The 21101-nt window shown below is 46.0% G+C and overlaps 1 protein-coding gene across 1 annotated transcript in view; it reads left to right on the forward strand.

The window, feature by feature from the left end:
* The window catches only part of mrvi1 (murine retrovirus integration site 1 homolog), a 127073-nt gene that overhangs the window by 36561 nt on the left and 69411 nt on the right, over positions 1 to 21101 (forward strand). Inside the window, exons 2-6 of the mRNA XM_080190082.1 lie at positions 270 to 396; positions 787 to 943; positions 3568 to 3655; positions 6319 to 6501; positions 19352 to 19452. Of these exons, the coding sequence (XP_080046208.1) occupies positions 6433 to 6501; positions 19352 to 19452 (170 nt within the window). The 5' untranslated portion in view covers positions 270 to 396; positions 787 to 943; positions 3568 to 3655; positions 6319 to 6432. The remainder of the gene's footprint in view (positions 1 to 269; positions 397 to 786; positions 944 to 3567; positions 3656 to 6318; positions 6502 to 19351; positions 19453 to 21101) is intronic.

Here is a 21101-nt window from a genome sequence, read left to right on the forward strand (position 1 = left end):
CCAGCTGGACCCGGGGTACACATGTCGCAATTCCAAAGTTTCTTGTGTTCAATATTTTAGGAGTGGTGTAAGAGTGTGAGGAGTTCTGTACATAAAATAAAAGCCTCAGCAAGTGAAAAATAGTACACGCAGCCATGCCAATTTTCCAGCACAGCATTTAAGCATTTCCCTAACAGCGCCCACTTTGTTCTCAGTTAGTTTGTTGGGAAAAATAGAATTAACTTTATTTTTATATCAAAATTACAATCAATTCTCTTCTTACGATACAGAAACAGGAAACAGATGTGTGGCCTTTATCTCAGGAGATCCTTGTCCAACTGCGTCAACGGTCCCTTGGTATTCACACTGGACTATACACAGACCATGGCAACTGGGGGCTGCGTACATCTCTCCTCGGTAAAGACTTGTGTTTCTAATGCCCCTTGCATAACCGCAGGATGTCCCGATGTGCTTGTGGCTGCTGTGGCCCCCAGTGTTTCTGCAGGGCCACCGCCTCTGTGTAACCCCTGTTTCTGAATCAGGGCTTGAACCCACAACCTCCTGATTCAGAGGTGAGAGGGAGTGAGGGCGCTGCAGCTGACTGTCTGTGCTCAACGTTATTAATCCTGTGGTTTAATCCTGTAATCCTGCAGATATCAATAATCAGAGAACAAAGTGAGTCAAAGGTGATTTTAGGACGTTAATTAGATCCAGAAGCCATGTTCCAATTGTTATCTCAAGACACCAGTGGAGATACTTCTCAGTCAGAGCACAGAATTCATTTCTGTTATATTTAATGTCACATAGATGCCCTGAATCTAGAACATTCCTGGAGCAGTCCACCATCTGGAAGATTAAAGCCTTTAAGACCAATATCACTGGGCCAAAGTCAATTGGAAGGAGGGAACTTTTTACCATCAAAGGAGCTTTTAACTACAGAGAGAGACACAGAGACCACAACCAGGTGAGACTAAAATTACATCTTCTTTACGATTTATTTGGATCAGAATAAATAATGGCAGACAATGAAAGATGCTACAGTCAGAATACGGTGGCAACACTAAAGCTTCCATTACAATGTATGATTGAATTCAGTACTGTTCCTCGAACACTGCAGTGCTCCCTCTGAATCCGCCCACCCCTACACACACACACACACACACACACACACACACACACACACACACACACACACACACACACACACACACACACACACACACACACACACACACACACACCCTCATCTTTCTGACAGTGCAGCATTGCCCTCCCGCCCCATCCTGGAGTTCAGCATCCCCTCACTACTGATCCTCTGAAGTACAGCACTCCCTCAGTACTGACCCTCTGATAGCGCAGCACTCCCTCAGTACTGACCCTCTGATAGCGCAGCACTCCCTCAGTACTGACCCTCTGACAGTGCAGCACTCCCTCAGTACTGACCCTCTGACAGTGCAGCACTCCCTCAGTACTGACCCTCTGACAGTGCAGCACTCCCTCAGTACTGATCCCCTGACAGTGCAGCACTCCCTCAGTACTGACCCTCTGACAGTGCAGCACTCCCTCAGTACTGACCCTCTGATAGTGCAGCAGTCCCTCAGTACTGATCCCCTGACAGTGCAGCACTCCCTCAGCACTGACCCTCTGACAATGTAGCACTCCCTCAGTACTGACCCTCTGACAGTGCAGCACTCCCTCAGTACTGACCCTCTGATAGTGCAGCACTCCCTCAGCACTGACCATCTGACAGTGCAGCACTCCCTCAGCACTGACCCACTGACAGTGCAGCACTCCCTCAGCACTGACCCTCTGACAGTGCAGCACTCCCTCAGCACTGACCCTCTGACAGTGCAGCACTCCCTCAGCACTGACCCTCTGACAGTGCAGTACTCCCTCAGCACTGACCCTCTGACAGTGCAGCACTCCCTCAGCATTGACCCTCTGACAGTGCAGCACTCCCTCAGCACTGACCCACTGACAGTGCAGCACTCCCTCAGCACTGACCCACTGACAGTGCAGCACTCCCTCAGCACTGACCCTCTGACAGTGCAGCACTCCCTCAGCACTGACCCTCTGACAGTGCAGTACTCCCTCAGCACTGACCCTCTGACAGTGCAGCACTCCCTCAGCATTGACCCTCTGACAGTGCAGCACTCCCTCAGCACTGACCCACTGACAGTGCAGCACTCCCTCAGCACTGACCCACTGACAGTGCAGCACTCCCTCAGCACTGACCCTCTGACAGTGCAGCACTCCCTCAGCACTGACCCTCTGACAGTGCAGCACTCCCTCAGTACTGACCCTCTGACAGTGCAGCACTCCCTCAGCACTGACCCTCTGACAGTGCAGCACTCCCTCAGTACTGACCCTCTGACAGTGCAGCACTCCCTCAGTACTGACCCTCTGACAGTGCAGCACTCCCTCAGTACTGACCCACTGACAGTGCAGCACTCCCTCAGCACTGACCCTCTGACAGTGCAGCACTCCCTCAGCACTGACCCTCTGACAGTGCAGCACTCCCTCAGTACTGACCCTTTGACAGTGCAGCACTCCCTCAGCATGACCCTTTGACAGTGCAGCACTCCCTCAGTACTGACCCTCTGACAGTGCAGCACTCCCTCAGTACTGACCCTTTGACAGTGCAGCACTCCCTCAGCACTGACCCTTTGACAGTGCAGCACTCCCTCAGTACTGACCCTCTGACAGTGCAGCACTCCCTCAGCACTAACCCTTTGACAGTGCAGCACTCCCTCAGTGCTGCGTTATGTGTGTCAGCCTGAATTGAGTCCTCAAGCCTCTGGAGTAGGAATTGAATCAGAGGCAAGGGTGTCATGGTCAGACACTGTAGTGATTGGATTGGGACCTAACAAGTATAAATTAAAGTTTATTTATAAGTCACAAGTAAGGCTTACATTAACACTGCAATGAAGTTACTGTGAAATTCCCCTAGAATCATAGAACCCTACAGTGCAGAAAGAGGCCCTTTGGTCCATCGAGTTTGCACTGAACACAATCCCAACCAGGCCCAACCCCCATATCCCTACATATTATACCCACTAATCCCTCTAACCTACACATCCCTGGACACTAAGGGGCAACTTTTTAGCATGGCCAATCGACCTAACCCACACATATTTGGACCGTGGGAGGAAACCCACGCAGACACGAGAAGAATGTGCAAACTCCACACAGACAGTGATCCGAGCCGGGAATCGAACCCAGGACCCCGGAGCTGTGAAGCAGCACTGCTAACCATTGTGCTACCATGCCGCCCCTACCTAGTCGCCACATCCCAGTGCCTGTCCGGGTCGATGCCCCTAACCAGCATGTCCTTCAGGCTGGAGGAGGAAACCAGAGCATCTGGAGGAAAGCCAGGCTGACACGGGGAGAATGTACAAACTTCATACAGACAGTGACCCAAGCCGGGAATTGAGTTCGGCTCCCTGGTGCTGTGAAGCAGCAGTGCTAACCACTGTGCCACCCCAGAGGAGGCTGGTTATTACAAAAAAAAATTACTTTGTTGTTTGGAATTTGTAGGAGCAGCTGCCACATTTGTTCTTTTATGTTGTTACTTTTTTTAATGTTAAGGAACAACTCGGACAGAACTCCATCCCGGGAGGTTGTTAAGGAAGAAGGATTGAGCCCAGAGCCTGAAGCAGAGGCTCCAGCGCCCGCAGTGAGTCTGGGCTTTCCTGATCTCTCTCTGAAATACCAGCAACTCAATACAAAGTCAGAAACTTTCAAATACTTCAACCATGTTTGGAATATGGCCCCTGTGACCATCAGTTCCTGCAGGCTGCACTCTGAATTCCACAGGGATAGGAGCGGCTTACTTAATTCACTGATCTTTATCTGACAGCATACTTTAGCTCGATCATCGCCCACTGATCCTCATCGGTGCCTTTTACACTAATAACCCAAACAAAGCCAAGTACTTTCATTGTATGTTGAGGCACTGTTCGAATCTCCAGATTGAAACTGTGCTAACAAGGCCATTCAGCCCATTGCTACTGTACCGGCTCTTTTAAAGAGCTCGTCAGTTGGGCCCATCATCCTATTCCTTCCCCCTAGCCTTGCAAAAAAAAGTTCTCAAGTTTTGGTTCCGGTTTGAAAGTTGCTCTTTAATCTGCTTCCATCACCTTTTCAGGCAGGACTTTGAAAAATCACAACACGTTTTCTCACAGAGAGTGGTGCCAGTGGAAGTGGTGGAAGCAGGCACATCAGCAACTTTTAAGAGGCATCTGGATGGGTACATGAATAGGGGGAGAATAGAGGGATACGGTCTGAGTAAGGACTGAAGTGTGTTTTTTTTAAGTTTAGTTCAGGCGTGATGATTGGCACAGGTTTGGAGGGCCGAAGGGCCTGTTCCTGTGCTGTACTTTTCTTTGTTCCTTATTCTAGCCATTTTGTGTTAAAGAAAATTCTGCTTATTTCCACTTTGGTTCTTTTCCCAATACTACCTCTATTTTGTGCAGACAGTTTATGGTATGGAGCATAAGGCTGGAGAGGCATTTCTCCAGAGTCTCCAATAGGGCTGAAGTTGATGAACTCAGTTCTGTAATCTGTTGATTGGTGCAATACCATCTCCATGCCTTTAAAATCTTCAATCCAGCTCATATTGGTGATGAGGGTTTCCCTGTAAGCAAGCAACAAAGTTTGGGTTGAGGAACTACCTATGCTTATAGTCAATGCATCAGATTTGCTACTGCTGTTTGGATTGGATATCTTGTTGCTAGAAAGATAGTGTTTTTTTTTCTTTCTGGGGGCTAACTAGGTGTTGGACTCTGGCTGAGAATGCTGGAAGAGCACCTGGCCAATGGAAACCAAGGAATGGGGCACTTCTATTTGAGTCTCAATTGGCTTGTTTTTATCATCAACTCTCCAATCTTAAAATCCATCATTCCCTGCACGAGCGGACAAGTAGCAGGTTTACTAGTCTCTTTTTGAGTTTTTTTTATTCATTTGTGGGACATGGGCGTCGCTGACTGGCCACCATTTATTACTCATCCCTAGTTTCCCAAGAGCAGTTAAGAGTCAACCTCATTGCCGTGGCTCTGGTGTCTCATGTATGCCAGACCGGGTAAGGATGGCAGATTTCCTTCCTTAAAGGACATTAGTTACCCAGATGGGTTTTTCCGACAATCGACAATGGTTTCATGGTTGTCAGTAGATTCTTAATTCCAGATTTTTTTTTACTTGAATTCAAATTCCAACATCTGCCATGGCGGGTCCCAAAACATTAGCTGGATTTCTGGATTAATAGTCTAGTAGTAATGCCATTAGACCATCACTGGTAATGTAGGAAGTTAGAGGTGACTTGATTGGGTGATTTCAGGATTTTGGAGAGAACTGAGTAGGTAGCTCTGTGGAGACAATTCCACTCGGGAAGGCAGTTGACTTTATATTAAAATCATTCCAGAGGATAGTTGGGAAACCTTGCTTCCCAGGCAAAGATTGAAAGAAGTCCAAAACTCTCTTGCACAATAATGCAGTGGATTGTAATTCAGTTACATGCAGGTTCAGTTCTAGCTTCGGGTCACTGCCTGTGTGGAGTCTACATGTTCTCCCTGTGTTCTGCGTGGATTTCCTCCAGATGCTCTGGTTTCCTCCTACAGTCCGAAGATGTGTGGGTTAGGTTGATTGGCCATGCTAAATTGCCCCTGAGTGTCAGAGAGATTAGCAGGGTAAATCGTGTTAAACACCTCCTATAATTACTTAAACGAGACCCATGAGATTGGCCTCTTGGAGTACGAGCTCCCTGATTGAGGTCATAATTGCCTGTCGAGTCTGAGAACCTCATCCGGATATAAAATGGAAGTGTCAGGTCCACTGGCACTCCCGATTCCAATTTCATACCTGAAACATTGTCGGAGTGGAATAGAGTTTGTACATAAAGGGAATCTGGTGAAGGGACACCAGTTTCTGAGGAGTTATTTCATCTCCATTTTTGGCCACTCTTTCAGTATCTATTGTTCCAGGAGACGGGGCGGTCACTGCCTAGTTTGAGTTTTCCATCATTCCCCTGATCCATTGATAATGGAGCTGTCGACAAAGGGAAAGTTCAGACAACGAAAGTGAAAAAAGAGGGATACTTAGAAATCAGATCGCCCATTCTGTTTATTTAAGAACATAAGAACATAAGAAATAGGAGCAGGAGTAGGCCAACTAGCCCTTCAAGCCTGCCCCGCCATTCAATAAGATCATGGCTGATCTGTCATGGCTCAGTTCCATTAGCTGGAACTTGAAGTCTGGAGTATGTCTTCAGCCATGGTGCTTTTGATGTTCAAACCACACGCTTTCTCTTGAGTTTGACAGTTCTTCCCTTCTATGTGTATGCAGCTATCAGAAGACGAAGATTCCACCCCGTGCTCCTCCCTCCGAACGTTGCTGAGCCATTTTGTATTGCCAGGGCCTGACCCACCTCGCAGTCCACATTGCATCGCTGCCCCCACCATGCCTACCCTACCTGAGGAGGAAGAAGGAAGTGAAGAGCAGGACAGGATGCAGACTTCTTCAGCCAGTGTAAGAAACAACTTGCTGCAGAATCACACCTTTCTATTTTTCAATTGTTGCTGTCTATTCTGAATACTTCACAAGGGAAGGCTGGCTATTTATCTGGCTAGGAGATGCACTGACATTAGAAAGACAAATACCCAGAGAGGGATAAAATGGGGATGGGAGGTGATTTTAATCAGAACAGGAGAGCAGTCTGTCCAAGAGTGAGTGGTAAAGGCCTCAAACATGTCAAAGTGGCAGGAAGTAGTGGATAGTCCACCACTTCCAAAGATGTATGGTTTAGGTGCATTGGCCATGGTAAATTGCCCCTTACTGTGCCAAGGTGTGTAGGGTAGTAGGATTAGAGGGGTAAATATATGGGGTTATGGGGATAGGGCCTAGATGGGATTGTTGTCAGTGCAAGCTCGATGGGCTGAATGGACTCCTTCTGTACTGTAGGGTTTCTATGATTCTAGTTAGATCCAATACAGTTGAAGAGATGGTGACATTTTCAGGGTCACTGTTGCATTGTAGAAAATGTGTCAGCCAATTGATTATATCAGGTCCCACAAACAGTAACAAGATAATCTGTCTCAGTGATATTGGTTGAAGGATCAGTAATGGTTGGGGTTTTGTGACGCCTCCCACTCATGGGATCTTCCAGACCCACTGAAGTCAATGGGGATTTAAATGGATCACCACATCCACATGGGAATCCTACCATAGTGGGACTGGAAAGTCTCAGCGATTGGCCCACTGCATGGTGATGGTGGTTTGGGCTCTTTTAAACCACCCAAAGGAGCAGACGAAGACTTGGCTCATTCGAAGACAGTACTTCTGACGGTGCAGCAATCCCTTCAATGTTTCCTTGGAGTGTCAGATCCGGTTCTTTGTGCTTTGATTTTGTTTCCTTTGTTCAAGGGATACAGATTTCATTGGCAAGGCTGGCACTTATTGCCCATCCCAAATTGCCCTTAAGAAGGTGGTGGTGAGCTACGACCTTCTTGAACTGCTGAAGTCCATGTCATGTAGGTAGTGCTGTTCAAGACGGAATTCCAGGATTTTGACCCAGCCATGGTGAAAGAACAGCGATGTATTTTCAAGTCAGGATGGTGGGTGGCTTGGAGGGGAACTTGTAGCTGGTGGTGTTCCCATGCGTCTGCTGCCCTTGTCCTTCTAGTTGGTGGAGGACGTTTCTTCAGAAAGTGGTCTCTAAGGAGCCTTGGTGAGTTGCTGCAGTGCATCTTGTAGATGGCACACACTGCTGCTACTGTGCGTCGGTTGTGGTGGGAGTGAGGTTTTGTGGATGGGGTGCCAATCAACTGGACTGCTTTTGTGAACCATAACTGTCTGACTGGGAGGACAGAGGGATTTAGTGAGCTTAGACTGATAATAGGTTATGGTTTGCAAAGAGTTTAGTGTTACAATCTGAATACTTATGTATCAAACTTACATTACAGGCATTCCCTTCCTCCAGCCTTGGCTGGCCACCCAAATGCCTGATGTACATTGGGAGAGTGCCAGCTATCACTGGGAGTGGGTTTATCAGTTTCATATCTGATTAGCGTGTTTCAATGTTCAACAAAACCACATCTAAATTGCACATTTCCTTTGAGAATGTGCAGTGTGATTATCCAACTTAGTACTGCTCAGCAAGTAGTCTCTAACCCAGGAATATACTTGGCAAATAAAAGGTACCCATATGTGTTGACATTAACAAGCAGGTCAGGCTGTTAACTTTCCAGTTGCCAGGATGAGTGCTGCTCCAACAATGCTTAGCAATCTCAGCAACACCCAGCACAAAGCAGTCTCACCCAGTCTCACTCCCATCCATCAATTTAAACATTCACTCTCTCCACCACCGACATACTGTAGCTGCACTGTACACTTATGTGCGGTTGTATTACCTGTAAATAGCTAGGGGCTACTTAGCTAGGGACTAATATGTTATGTGTTGGTTTCCAGGCGTCCACTTTTCACAGCTGCACTAAAGACCATCAGAGATAGGAACAGGAGTAGGCCATTCAGCCCTTTGAGCCTGCTCTGTCATTTAATACGACCAGGGCAGATCCTCACTAAGCCCACTTTCCTGCCTTATCTATGTAACTCTCTAATTCCCCTATTGACTAAAAATCTTTGATCTCAGCCTTGAAAGTATTCAAGGGTTCGACCTCCATGACTTTCTGGGATAAAGAATTCCAAAGATTCTCCACTTATTGAGAGAAAAAATTCTTTCTCAAGTACACCTTAAATGAACACCCCCTTATTCTGCGACTATGCCCTCTTGTCCTCCACTCTTTCATGAGTTGAAACATCATCCCAATATTTTTCTGTCTAACCCCCTAAGAATCTTGTATGTTTCAATCACATTATCTCTCATTCCTCTGAGGCTGAACCTGTTTAATCTTTCCTTGTATGGCAGTTCCTCCATACTCAGAATCATCCTCATAAACATCCTCTGTACTATCTCCAATGATAATATATTTTTCCTTAATTAAGAGGACAAAAACTGTCAACAGTATTCTAAATGTAGCCTCACTGGTACCTTGTACAGTTGCAGCGACATCTTTTTATTTTTACACATCAGCCCCTTGAAATAAAAGCCAGCATTCCACTTGCCTTCTCTATTATCTCCTGTATACTAACTTCCTGGGTTTCGTGAACAATGACCCTCCAGTCTCTTTGTGCTAAAGCTTTCCGAAGAATAATCTACCTTCCAAAATCTATTTTTTCCAAAATGAGCAATCTCATATTTTCCCACATTGAATTCCATTTACCAGCTTTCTGCCTACTCATCTAGCCTGTCAATATCTCTCTATAACCTATTTATATTCTTCTTACAACCTGCCTTCCCTCCCACCCTTTGTATCATCCACAGATTTGGCCACAGTACAACGTTCCTTCCTGCAAATCAGTAATACATATTGTGAAGAGTTGTGGTCCCAGCACTGATCCCTGTGGCACTCCACTGGCCACTGCCCTCCAACCTGAGAAAGACCCCCTTTTCACTATTCACTGCTCCCAATCAGTTAGCCAAATCCCTATCCATTCCAGAATATTACCTCCAACACCATGAGTTCCTGTCTTGCGTACTAGCCTTTTGTGTTTTATCATATCAAATGCCTTTTGAAAATCCAAATATACAACATCAACTGGTACTCCTCTATCTACTCTGGCTGATACCTCCTCAAAGAATACCAGTAAATTTGCCAGACATGATTTCCCCTTTGCGATGCTAGGCTGACTCTGCTTGATCAGATGATCACTTTCCAAATGCATTGCTTTTTTCTCTTTAATAATCAGCTCTAATATTTTTCCAGCATCTGAAGATAGACTAACTGGCCTGTTGTTTCCTACATTTCACCTCCTCCCGTTTGTGAACAAGGGTACCATATTGGCAGTTTTCCAATCCTTTGGCGCAGTTCCAGAATCCAAGAATTTTTTTGGAAAATGACCACCAAAGCCTCAACGATCTCTGTAGCTAACTGCTTTAAGATCCTGGTGTGCAAATCACCAGGGGCATCACGATGGCACAGTGGTTCGCACTGCTGCCTCACAGTGCCAGGGACCCGGGTTTGATTCCCGGCTTGGGTAACTGTCTGTGTGGACTTTGCACATTCTCCCCATGTCTGCATGGGTTTTCTCTGGGTGCTCGGGTTTCCTCCCAAGCAGTAAGAAGTCTCACAACACCAGGTTAAAGTCCAACAGGTTTATTTGGTAGCAAACACCACTAGCTTTCGGGGCTTTGCCCCTTCATCAGGTGAGTGGGTAGTTCTGATCACAAATAGGGCAAATGCTGTTGGACTTTAACCTGGTGTTGTGAGACTTCTTACTGTGTTTACCCCAGTCCAACGCTGGTATCTCCACATCATGACTTCCTCCCACACTCCAGAGGTGTACGGGTTAGGCGGATTGGCCGTGCAAAATTGCCCCTTAGTGTCAGGGGGACTATTAGGATAAATACTTGGCGTTATGGGGAGAGGGCCTGAGTGGGATAATGATTGGTGTAGACTCGATGGGCCTAATGATTCTATGACCAGGGGACTTGTCAGCCTTTAACCCCATTAGTTTGCCTAAAAGTCATCCTTTGATAGTGCTGACTATATTTAATTTCTCCTCTGATGTGTGCATATCCAGTTCAATCTGGTTCCTCTTTTGAACATGACTACATGGGAAAATTAACATAAAGAGGACAGTTTTGAGCTCACACTAAGGGTCCATGGGATCGTTGATGCAGTGGAAAATCGGAAGAGAGTTGGGAAAAATCATTTCCTACCGGCAAGGTTACATTTCCCGATTTTCCATGCCCGCAGGGGGCGAGAACCTCATTTTAATGATTTTGCATGCATTATAATATAATTAGCAAGCCCCTCCCCCACACTGTCACATGATTCCCCCTCACTGAATATTCAAACTCACTGATGTGACGTTTACAACAACTTTTTAAAAATGTGATTCAGTTGTAGGGATCTCCCTGGGAGTGCCCCAGAGATTGTCTGTAAGAGGGGGGGGAACATGGAGGGGTGAGAGGGGCTCTCCCAATGCCTGCAAAGGGGCAGAGGGGGGCATATCCTGATGATGTGAGGGGAGGATAGATGAAGCCCTGTTGCTTTGCTGGGGGGTCTTAATCTTTATGTTGGGGGGTTGGGTGCCTTCAGTATCTGTGGTGAGTAGGCATCTTTAAAGATGGCACCCCTTCTCTGTGGATCTTTGCTCGATCTTATCAGGCCTTGCCCCGTCAGACTAACAGCACAAACCTCACCCAATTATTTTTTACCGTCAGAGAGGTAGCCCAGTGATTAGCACTGCCGCCTCACTGAGCCAGGAACCCAGGTTCTATTCTGGCCTCAGGTCACTGTCTATGTGGAATTTGCACATTCTCCCCGTATGTGCGCGAGTTTCCTCTGGGTGCTCTGATTTTCTCCCACAGTCCAAAGATGTGTGGCTTGGGTTGATTGGCCATGCTAAATTGACCCTAGTGTCAGGGTAAAAATATAGAAATAGGGCCTGAGTGGGTTTGTGGTTGGTGCAGATTTGATGGGCCGAATGGCCTCCTTCTGCACTGTAGGGATTCTATGCTTCTACAACGCTCAAGATCTGGAGTGAGAACTGGGCTGTGCAACTGGAGAGTTACAGTCAGAGCCTGACACTTTGAAAAAATATGGGAATATTCTGCCCAAAGAGTTTCTGATCTTTACAAGCTTGAACTGTGATTATTAACAACATCTGGGAATCAAAAGACAACAAGGACACGTAGCGCGGTGCCAGCGAGTGTGTGTGAGTAAACAATGCATCCTGTGCCGATTCGGAAAATCAACAACATGTTTGTGCCAGAAGAAAAGGAACTGTACAAAGACATAAAAGGAAATGTTGACCGGCACAGCAACGAACCCAACACTAGAGCTAACAGCGAATTGGAAAGCTGATGATGGCATTTGTGAAGCTTAAGCAAAAGTGCAGATTCAGCAGATTCTTAAGTGGCACCAAAGAGAGGGTCTTCTTGTGGGCATATAGAAATTTATTTAACGACTGGGAACTTACTGAAGAGGACATCAAAAATCTAGAGAGTATAAGGGAAGTTGTGTGTGGAACCGGAAGAGATTGGAGAGGCATTGAACCAATACTTCTCTTCGGTGTTCACGCAGGGGGACATGAATATAGCTGAGGAGGACACTGGGTTGCAGGGGTGTAAAATAGACAGTATTGCAGTTGATAAGGGGGATGTGCTGAATATTCTAGAGGGTTTGAAAATAGATAAGTCCCCTGGTCCGGATGGGATTTACCCTAGGATTCTCTGGGAGGCAAGAGAGGTGATTGCAGAGCCTCTGGCTCTGATCTTCAGGTCGTCGTTGGTCTCTGGTATAGTACCGGAAGATTGGAGGATAGCGAATGTTGTCCCATTGTTTAAGAAGGGGAACAGAGACTTCCCCGGTAATTATAGACCGGTGAGTCTTACTTCTGTTGTGGGCAAGGTTTTAGAAAAAATTATTAGGGATAGGATTTATAGTTATTTGGAGAGTAATGAATTGATTGGAGGTAGTCAGCATGGTTTTGTAGCGGGGAGGTCGTGCCTTACTAACCTTATTGAGTTTTTTGAGAAAGTGACCAAAGAGGTGGATGGGGGAAAGGCAGTTGACGTGGTATATATGGATTTTAGTAAGGCGTTTGATAAGGTTCACCATGGTAGGCTTCTGCAGAAAATGCAGATGTATGGGATTGAGGGTAGTCTAGGAAATTGGATCAGGAATTGGCTAGCAGATAGGAGACAGAGGATGGTGGTTGATGGTAAATATTCGTCATGGAGTTCGGTTACGAGTGGTGTGCCTTAGGGATCTGTTTTGGGGCCACTGCTGTTTGTAATTTTTATTAATGATCTGGATGAGGGTATAGTTGGGTGGATTAGTAAATTTGCTGATGACACCAAAGTCGGAGGTGTGGTAGATTGTGAGGAACGGTGTCATAGTTTGCAGGGAGACTTAGACAGGTTGCAGAGCTGGGCCGAGAGGTGGGAGATGGAGTTTAATGCGGAGAAGTGTGAGGTAATTCACTTTGGTAGGAATAACAGATGTGTTGAGTATAAGGCTAACGGGAGGACTTTGAATAGTGTGGATGAACAGAGGGATCTAGGTGTATGTGTACATAGATCCCTGAAAGTTGGGAATCAAGTAGATGAGGTTGTTAAGAAGGCATACGGTGTCTTGGCGTTTATTGGTAGGGGGATTGAATTTAGGAGTCGCAGCGTCATGTTGCAACTGTACACAACTCTGGTGCGGCCGCACTTGGAGTACTGTGTGCAGTTCTGGTCCCCACATTACAGGAAGGATGTGGAGGCTTTGGAGAGGGTGCAGAGGAGGTTTACCAGGATGTTGCCTGGTATGGAGGGGAAGTCCTATGAGGAGAGACCGAGGGATTTGGGGTTGTTTTCGCTAGAAAGAAGGCGGCTAAGAGGGGATCTTATTGAAACATATAAGATGATTAGAGGTTTAGATAGGGTGGATAGTGATAGCCTTTTTCCTCGGATGGAGAAAGCTAGCACGAGGGGGCATGGCTTTAAATTAAGGGGGGGTAGTTATAGGACGGATGTCAGGGGTAGGTTCTTTACCCAGAGGGTGGTGAGGGATTGGAATGCCCTGCCTGCTGCAGTTGTAAATGCGCCTAGTTTGGGGGCGTTTAAGAGATCCGTGGATAGGTTTATGGACGAGAAGGGATTGGTTTAGATTAGTGGGTCATTGTTTTTTAACTGGTCAGCGCAACATCGTGGGCCGAAGGGCCTGTTCTGCGCTGTAATGTTCTATGTTCTACGTTCTATATTAGTGGCACAGTGGCACAGTGATTAGCACTGCTGCCTCACAGTGCCAGAGACCCAGGTTCGATTCCCGGCTCGGGTCACTGTCTGTGTGGAGTTTGCACGTTCTCCTCATGTATGTGTGGGTTTCCTCTGGGTGCTCCGGTTTCCTCCCACAGTCCAAAGATGTGTGGGTTAGGTTGATTGTCCATGTTAAATTGGCCCTTAGTGTCAAGGTAGGGTAAATGCATGGAATTATAGGGATAGAGCCTGGGTGTGATTGCAGTCGGTGTTGACTCAATGGGCCGAATGGCCTTCTTCCGCACCGCAGGAATTTTATGCTTCTATGATAATTGAGAGTTTCAACAAATCTCCAGCCAAAGTCGAATCACAGGATGTGCCAACATGAATTTCAAGGCTGCAGATAAGAATTAATTGAGCCGGTTGATAACTTTGTAACAAGATTTAAAAATACAGCTAGAAATTGTAAGCCTGATAGATCAATCTGGGGTTCCGCACACCCTGAGGCACAGAAAGTACTCATCTGGATGAATGAGCTCACAATCAACATCCTGAGGGTTATCACTGACCAGAAACTGAACTGGGCTTGTCACACTGTGGCTGCCAGAGTAGTTCAGAGGTTGGGACCCTGCAGGGAGTAAGTCATCTCCTGACTCCCCAAATCCTATCCACCATCTGCATGGCGCAGGTCAGGAATGTGATGGAATACACCCCACTTGCCTGGACAAGTGCAGCTGCAACAACACTTAGGAAGCTTGGTCATCCAGCATAAAGCAGCCCGCCTGATTGGCACCCCGCTCACAAATATTCCCTCTCGACCACCAGTGCACAGTAGCAGCCGGGTGTATGGCAAGCGAGAGCCCAGGAAGCAAGAGGAAATGCTTCAAGCAAACCCTCAAAACCTCCTTGGAATAGCTGCACTGACACCTGGCAATATCTGGCCCAAGAGTGCCTAAAGTGTGGGGGAAAAGCATCAGGGAAAGAGCTGAACACTTCAAGTTTCAACGCCCCGAACAAGCTGGAGCCAAGTGTTGACAGTGAAAAGAGTGTGTGGCAACCCGGGCACCCCACCCACCCACTCCCAAAAACTACCGTCTGCCCCACCTGTGACAGAGTCTGTACGCTGTGCATTGGATTCCTCACTCACCTGACAACTCCTTGTTAGTGTGGGAGCAAGTCATCCTTGAATCTGAAGGACTGTTCAAGTAGAGGAAGATGTATCTACACCACCCAGACTGCAGTGGTTCAAGAAGCCAGCTCACCATTACCTTTACAAAGGTTTTTGGGAATGGGTAATAAATGCTGGCTGTGTCAGCACTGTCCACAACCTGAGAAAGAGTACATTAAAAAAAAGATCAGGGTCATCACCAGGCAAGAGCACATTCTGACTTGGAAATGTATCGCTGTTCCTTCGCAGTCGTTGGGCCAAAATCAGTCATTGGCATTGTGAGTAAAGAACATGAACTGCAGCGATTCAAGAAGGTGGCTCACCACCACCTTCTCAAGGGCAATTGGAGATGGGCAATAAATGCTGGCCAGCCAGTGATGCCCATGTCCCATGAATTAATAAAAAAAATTTAGACAGTCATCTGTTTATAGCAGAGTCTTCCAGCATTGGTGCTGGTATGTTTCCTAGATCTTGGTAAATATGTCAATCAAGTAATGGTGTCCGGAAACTGTGTTAAGAATGTTGTGTAGATTAACTTTCCAGACTGTTATCAGTGACTGAGGATCAATGTTGTGTATGGCAGTTATTAAAGGGGATGAGTACATCCTGAGTGTAAAGAATTAGTTCTTAGCTTGTTTCACTCCATGAAAGCACTATATCAAATTATTTACAACCTCAAGATGTCCCAAAATTGGCATTATAGCCAATAGAATAATTCTGCAGCATCATCGCTGTTGTAATGTAAGAAACACCACAGCTACTTTGCACAAAGTAAAAACCAACAAATTGCAATGTGATGATATTTTATATTTTATGGATGCTAGTTAAAAGTTAAATGTTTGCTCTGCTCTTATTCCGCTTGTTAGGGGCTCTTTTCTGTCCAGCTAAGGAACAGAACTGGGTCTCAGTTTAAGCCTAGGAAAAGGTGCCTTAAATAGTGAAGCACTCCCTCATTACTTCACCAAGAGTGTCAGGGTTTCTTTTGTACTCTGATTCCGTTCCCACTCTCCTCAGAACCAGAAACAAGCCAAGAGATCACATTGATCAAGTGTCATCTACAGGGACACTTACCTCATATATAATGGGACCAGCCCAGTCCCCTGCTGAAGGTGTACCATTCACTACCCGCTAGGACGTGAAGACGTGACTATTCCCACTCTTGTTTATACTGTTGACTCCTCTCCTCCCTAGTCTGCCAGATTTGAATAAGCTATCATTAGGGGCATTATCCAACTCTTCCATTGTGAAGTAGACCTCTATCAGGTGACTTAGGCCTACACTGCTCTGAACTAAACAGAGTAAGAAGTCTGACAACACCAGGTTTAAGTCCAACCGATTTAAGTCCAACCACTGAACTAAACAGACCCAGGTCCTGGAGATATGTTCTTTAAGATTGTTGACTCCTCTGAACCCCGCAATAATGACCCTTGTTAGTGGGCTAAAAGCCTTGTACTGAAACTAATTGGCTCTGAACTTAAGTAAATAGTTCTGTCTCTTCAGGTGTAGCTTTATTGTCACATCCTGATTATGGTTCCTTTATTTGTTGTATTTTTTCACCAGGACAGATCGCCAAGGGATTGACATCTGACCCAGGTTGTGGGGAGTTTAGCAATTGAGGTTTTTTTTAATTCATTCTGAAGATGTGGACATCATGGCTTGGCCAGCATTTATAACACATCCCGAATTGCCCTTGAGTTCTTCAAGTAGGTAGGCCATGTGATGTAGGTACACCCACCGTGCTATAGGGGAGAAATTCATGGAACTATTTACAGTAAAACATGTTTTTACCCAGTTGGTGAGACTTTGATCCAGTGACAGTGAAGGAATGGTGATATAGTTCCAAGTCAGTATGGTGTGTGACTTAGAGGGGAACTTGCAGGTGTGGTTGTTGTATAAAGGTATCTGGCAGACCAAGGGTTAATGAGAGACTGGGAAACTGTACCCTGATGTAAAGAGACACATGACTTGAGACTAGAGTCAGCTGTGGACTGGATAGAGATCTGTGCAGAAGCAAGCATGGAGTTAGTTCCTAGCTTGGGCTGTATCCTGCATATGTTGTGTGTTATCAACAATCAGCTAATGTTCAACCATACAAGACTCAGAACGTCTGTGTGAGATCTATTAAACATACAAAAGCAGTTTTACCTTGCTTTTACTGACCTTGTTTTTCTAGATGGTGGAGGTGTGGGTTTGGAAGGCACATTGCAGGAGGTTTGATGAATTGCAACAATATATCTTGTACACACTGCTGCCACTGTGCATCATTAATGGAGACTGTGCATGTTTAAGGTGCTGGATAGGATGTCAATCAAGTAGGTGGTTTTGTCTGATCTGGTTGAATAAAAACATAGAGTAGGGAATAGGAGGAAGAGTAGGACAATCAGCCCTTTGAGCCTGCTGTGACATTCAATATGACCATGGCTGATCTTGGACCTCAAAGGCACTTTTTTGCCTAGATTCCCCACTCGGACCTCGCCTGCGGCTGGTGTTCTCCAATCCCACTGCAATGAGCAGAAATTTGGTTGAATACCAGATTCTCCGTTCTGGCTGGCAGCGGCAGTGGGGTGTGGACAGCCAGAGAATTCTAGCCTGCCAACCCGAGTCTTAAACATGTGTAACAACGGAACATTCATTAACCTCTCAGGTAGAAAATACCTAAGAATTACAATCCTCTAAGCGAAGAAATTTCTCCTCATCTCAGTCCTAACTGGATCATCCACTTAAGCCGAAATGGTGTCCCTGTGTTCTAGGTTCCCCAACCAGGGAAAACAACCTCTCCGTGTCTACCCACACTCATATGTAACCTCCTAATCAGACTGAGCATGAGTGACCAGGGGCATTCCAATATTTTGTATATGGTCCAGAGAACCACCATCATCTGGAACAATTAGGATAGACACAGATAATAAAAGCAGATCTGAAGAAAAATAATGGAACTAATAATCACCATTCCCCAGTGTCTGTTCGCTGGAATCACTTGTCAGCTTATAATAAAGTAGAATAAGTTAAATGAAATATTTCTATGTTCAAATTGATTTGAAATCCTGACACACAAATCACAACCTGAAGCTATGTGTCCACTTGAGTATTGAACCCCCTGTGTCCTTACCAATAGTGGTGCCTCGCTGGAGAGTTTGGAGTTATTGAGAGGGGGTGGGGTGGGGAGAAATGTCTGGTCCGAGACCAGGTTTCTTGGAGGCGGTGGTAGATTGGAGTGGAGGAGAGTTAATTTGATATCCAGAGAGATAGAAATCCAGTGAGTGATGAGTGTGAACGCTATGTACTGGCTGAGATTTCATCACCATGGAACTTTGTGTTCTGGAAAGGGTGAAGGTTCACTTAATTAGCCGTCTTTGTACTTTCTTGTTTTGAAACTTTACTCTTAAATTCAAACTGGTTCAAATCTGCAGGATTGTGAGGGAAAGAGTGGGGTGGGTGAACAGGACTAATTGAATAAGAGTCAGCTGATCCAAATGGCCCTTTTCTGCATTATTGTTCTATGATTCTGAATGCTTCTCAAACTCCCTGACTGTAGAGGCAGGGAAGTATTGGATGGAAGTGACTATAATGACGAGTAGTCTTGTTTACATCATTGTGAACCAAGTCTGAATCATAGAATCCCTACAGTACAGCAGGAGGCCTTTGGCCCATCAAGTCTGTACTGACCACATTCCATCCAGTCCCCATTCCCATAACTCCACACATTTACCCTGCTAATCCTCGTGACACGGGTCAATTTATCATGGCCAGTCAACCTAACCCATGCATCTTTGGATTGTGGGAGGAAACCGGAGCACCCGGAGGAAACCCAAGCAGACACGGGGAGAAAGTGCAATCTCCACACAGACAGTGACCTGAGGCTGGAATTGAACCCTGGTGCTGTGAGGCCGCAGCGCTAACCGCTGCACCACCGTGCCACCCTCTCCTGTCTCACAAGCTCCCCCAAGCAAGGGCATGTTCACTCAAAGCTCATTGTATCTGCATCCATCCCATGACCTCCCTGTATTTACTAATATTCTGATAGTTCAAATGGACAAAAAAAATCTTGCTTCTTGTCATTGAATTTTTTAAGTAACATCAGCCTTAAACCGTTTTTTCAAGTCAGTGCTATGGCTCAGTAGGAGGTGCTCACACATCAGAGTCAGTAGGTTATAGGTTCAAGTCCCACTTCAGAAAGTGAGAACAGAATCTCGGCCTACACAGGAGAGTTGGCGGTTAGGTGTGTTGGCCATGATAAATTGATCTTTAGTGTCAGGGGGACTAGCAGGGTAATATGTAGGTTTAAGGGGGATAGGGCCTGGGTGGAACTGTTGTCAGTGCAGGCTCGATGGGTCGAATGGTCTTCCTCTGCTCCATAGGGATTCTAAGATCCTATAAATTAAGTGTATTAAATCTGATTGCAGGTATTAGGAGCTGATCCCAGGATGAGTGGGACACCAGCAATTGTCCTACCAGAAGTCACTGCCTCTCCAGACCGGGAGTTTGACCAAACAACACAGATAAGGTAAGCAACGTGGAGCTTGACATCTGTGGAGTTTCTACTACCTCTGGGGGAACCCCCAGAGAAATGGCACAAATGGTGGGCAATCTGGGAGAGACTCTCCAGAAATTAGTAACCTGCTTCTTTCTCCTTCTCCTGCCCTGGAGGCAACAATTCTTGTTCAGCTCTTGTATGAGGGTTATCGACGATGGTTCAGTAACTGGCCTAAGCTCAAGCTCACCATAGCACTCTCGACCCTGAGTCAGAGTTTGAGCGCATAATCCAAGCTGACACTTGTCATGTTGTTGTAATGATATCATCACCAATCACTCATGAGAGATCGGATAAGCAGGTTGTGGGTTCATTTATTAAGACTAGCCACATGAGAACAGTTACATATATAGGTATAAAGCTCAAAACATCTGAGCTGTGTTACTGTGCTCTGCTCAAAGCAAAAATGAAACTGAGAATGGATCACATGATACATTACCCTTCGAGCGATGTCAAGTTGATGTCCCATAAAGGCATATTGCAACATCCCCCTTTCTTCATAAAGATACTTTCCCTCTCTTCCACAGAGGAGCAACTATTTATAATATGTGTTCATGTTTAGTCACCATTACATAAGTGTATAGAACTGATGAATCCATGAGTCTTTAGAGTGTAGTGGTAATCTGCTGGTATGCCCAGAGCTTGTAACTTTGTCTGGAGGTTTATTTAATTGCTCGCAGTGATCTGAGCGGGCAGGTAAGTGGAGCTGAGTCCACAAAAAGATCAGCAATGATCTTATTGAATGGCAGAGCAGGCTTGAGGGGCTAGATGGCCTACTCCTGCTCCTCATTCTTATGTTCTTATCATAGATTTCCTGCCGTACAGAAAGAGGCCATTTGGCCCATCAAGTCTGCACCAACCTAATCCGCACGTCTTTGGACTGTGGTAGGAAACCGGAGTACCCAGAGGAAATCCATGCAGACACGAGGAGGATGTGCAAACTCCACACTGACAGTGACCCAAGCCAGGAATTGAACCCAGGTCCCTGGAGTTGTGAAGCAGTAGTGCTAACCACTGTGCTACGGTGCCACCCAATGTTCTTATCTATGGGATTGTCATTCTTGGATGTTGTTCCTGGTTGCTTTGGGGACCTTGCCCTGGATGTAGCAAGACTGTACAGTGGCTGAGGAGCTAGAATGGATCTGTTTTGTCCTTGGTTACACCTTGTCATTGCGCCTTTGTGTGAAATGACTTCATAGCACCTTGCTTCTGAACAAATCGTTGTCACCTTGTTTGGTTGCCACGTATCTCCTGTAGGATCCTGGGAGTAAACTTGTTGTCCCAGCTGTAAACTTGGCAATTCTATGCCTGCCTTTTTGTTGTACACACTGATCACCTCTTGCAGTTTTAAAAGTTGCTCCATAGTTTCTGAGAGAGTAGGATGGGTCAGAGTAGGTAAATTGGTACGCACTGTTCTGCAAACATGGGCACTACCAGTAATGGAATAGCTGCACACACTGGCATCACTCTCAGGTGTAACATTACAGTGTGTAGATCTTGCTTGGTCTGTCTGGATTTCAAAATTAGGTGTTTGCCCACACAAATCATTCATACAGCCAGGCTGGTAGATCTTGGGTAATGAGGAAAAGAAGTAGTGTGAACAATATTCCACTTCTCACACA

This window comes from Carcharhinus amblyrhynchos, chromosome 6 (assembly GCF_965287045.1).
Source record: "Carcharhinus amblyrhynchos chromosome 6, sCarAmb.v2.hapA, whole genome shotgun sequence".
Lineage (NCBI taxonomy): Eukaryota > Metazoa > Chordata > Chondrichthyes > Carcharhiniformes > Carcharhinidae > Carcharhinus > Carcharhinus amblyrhynchos.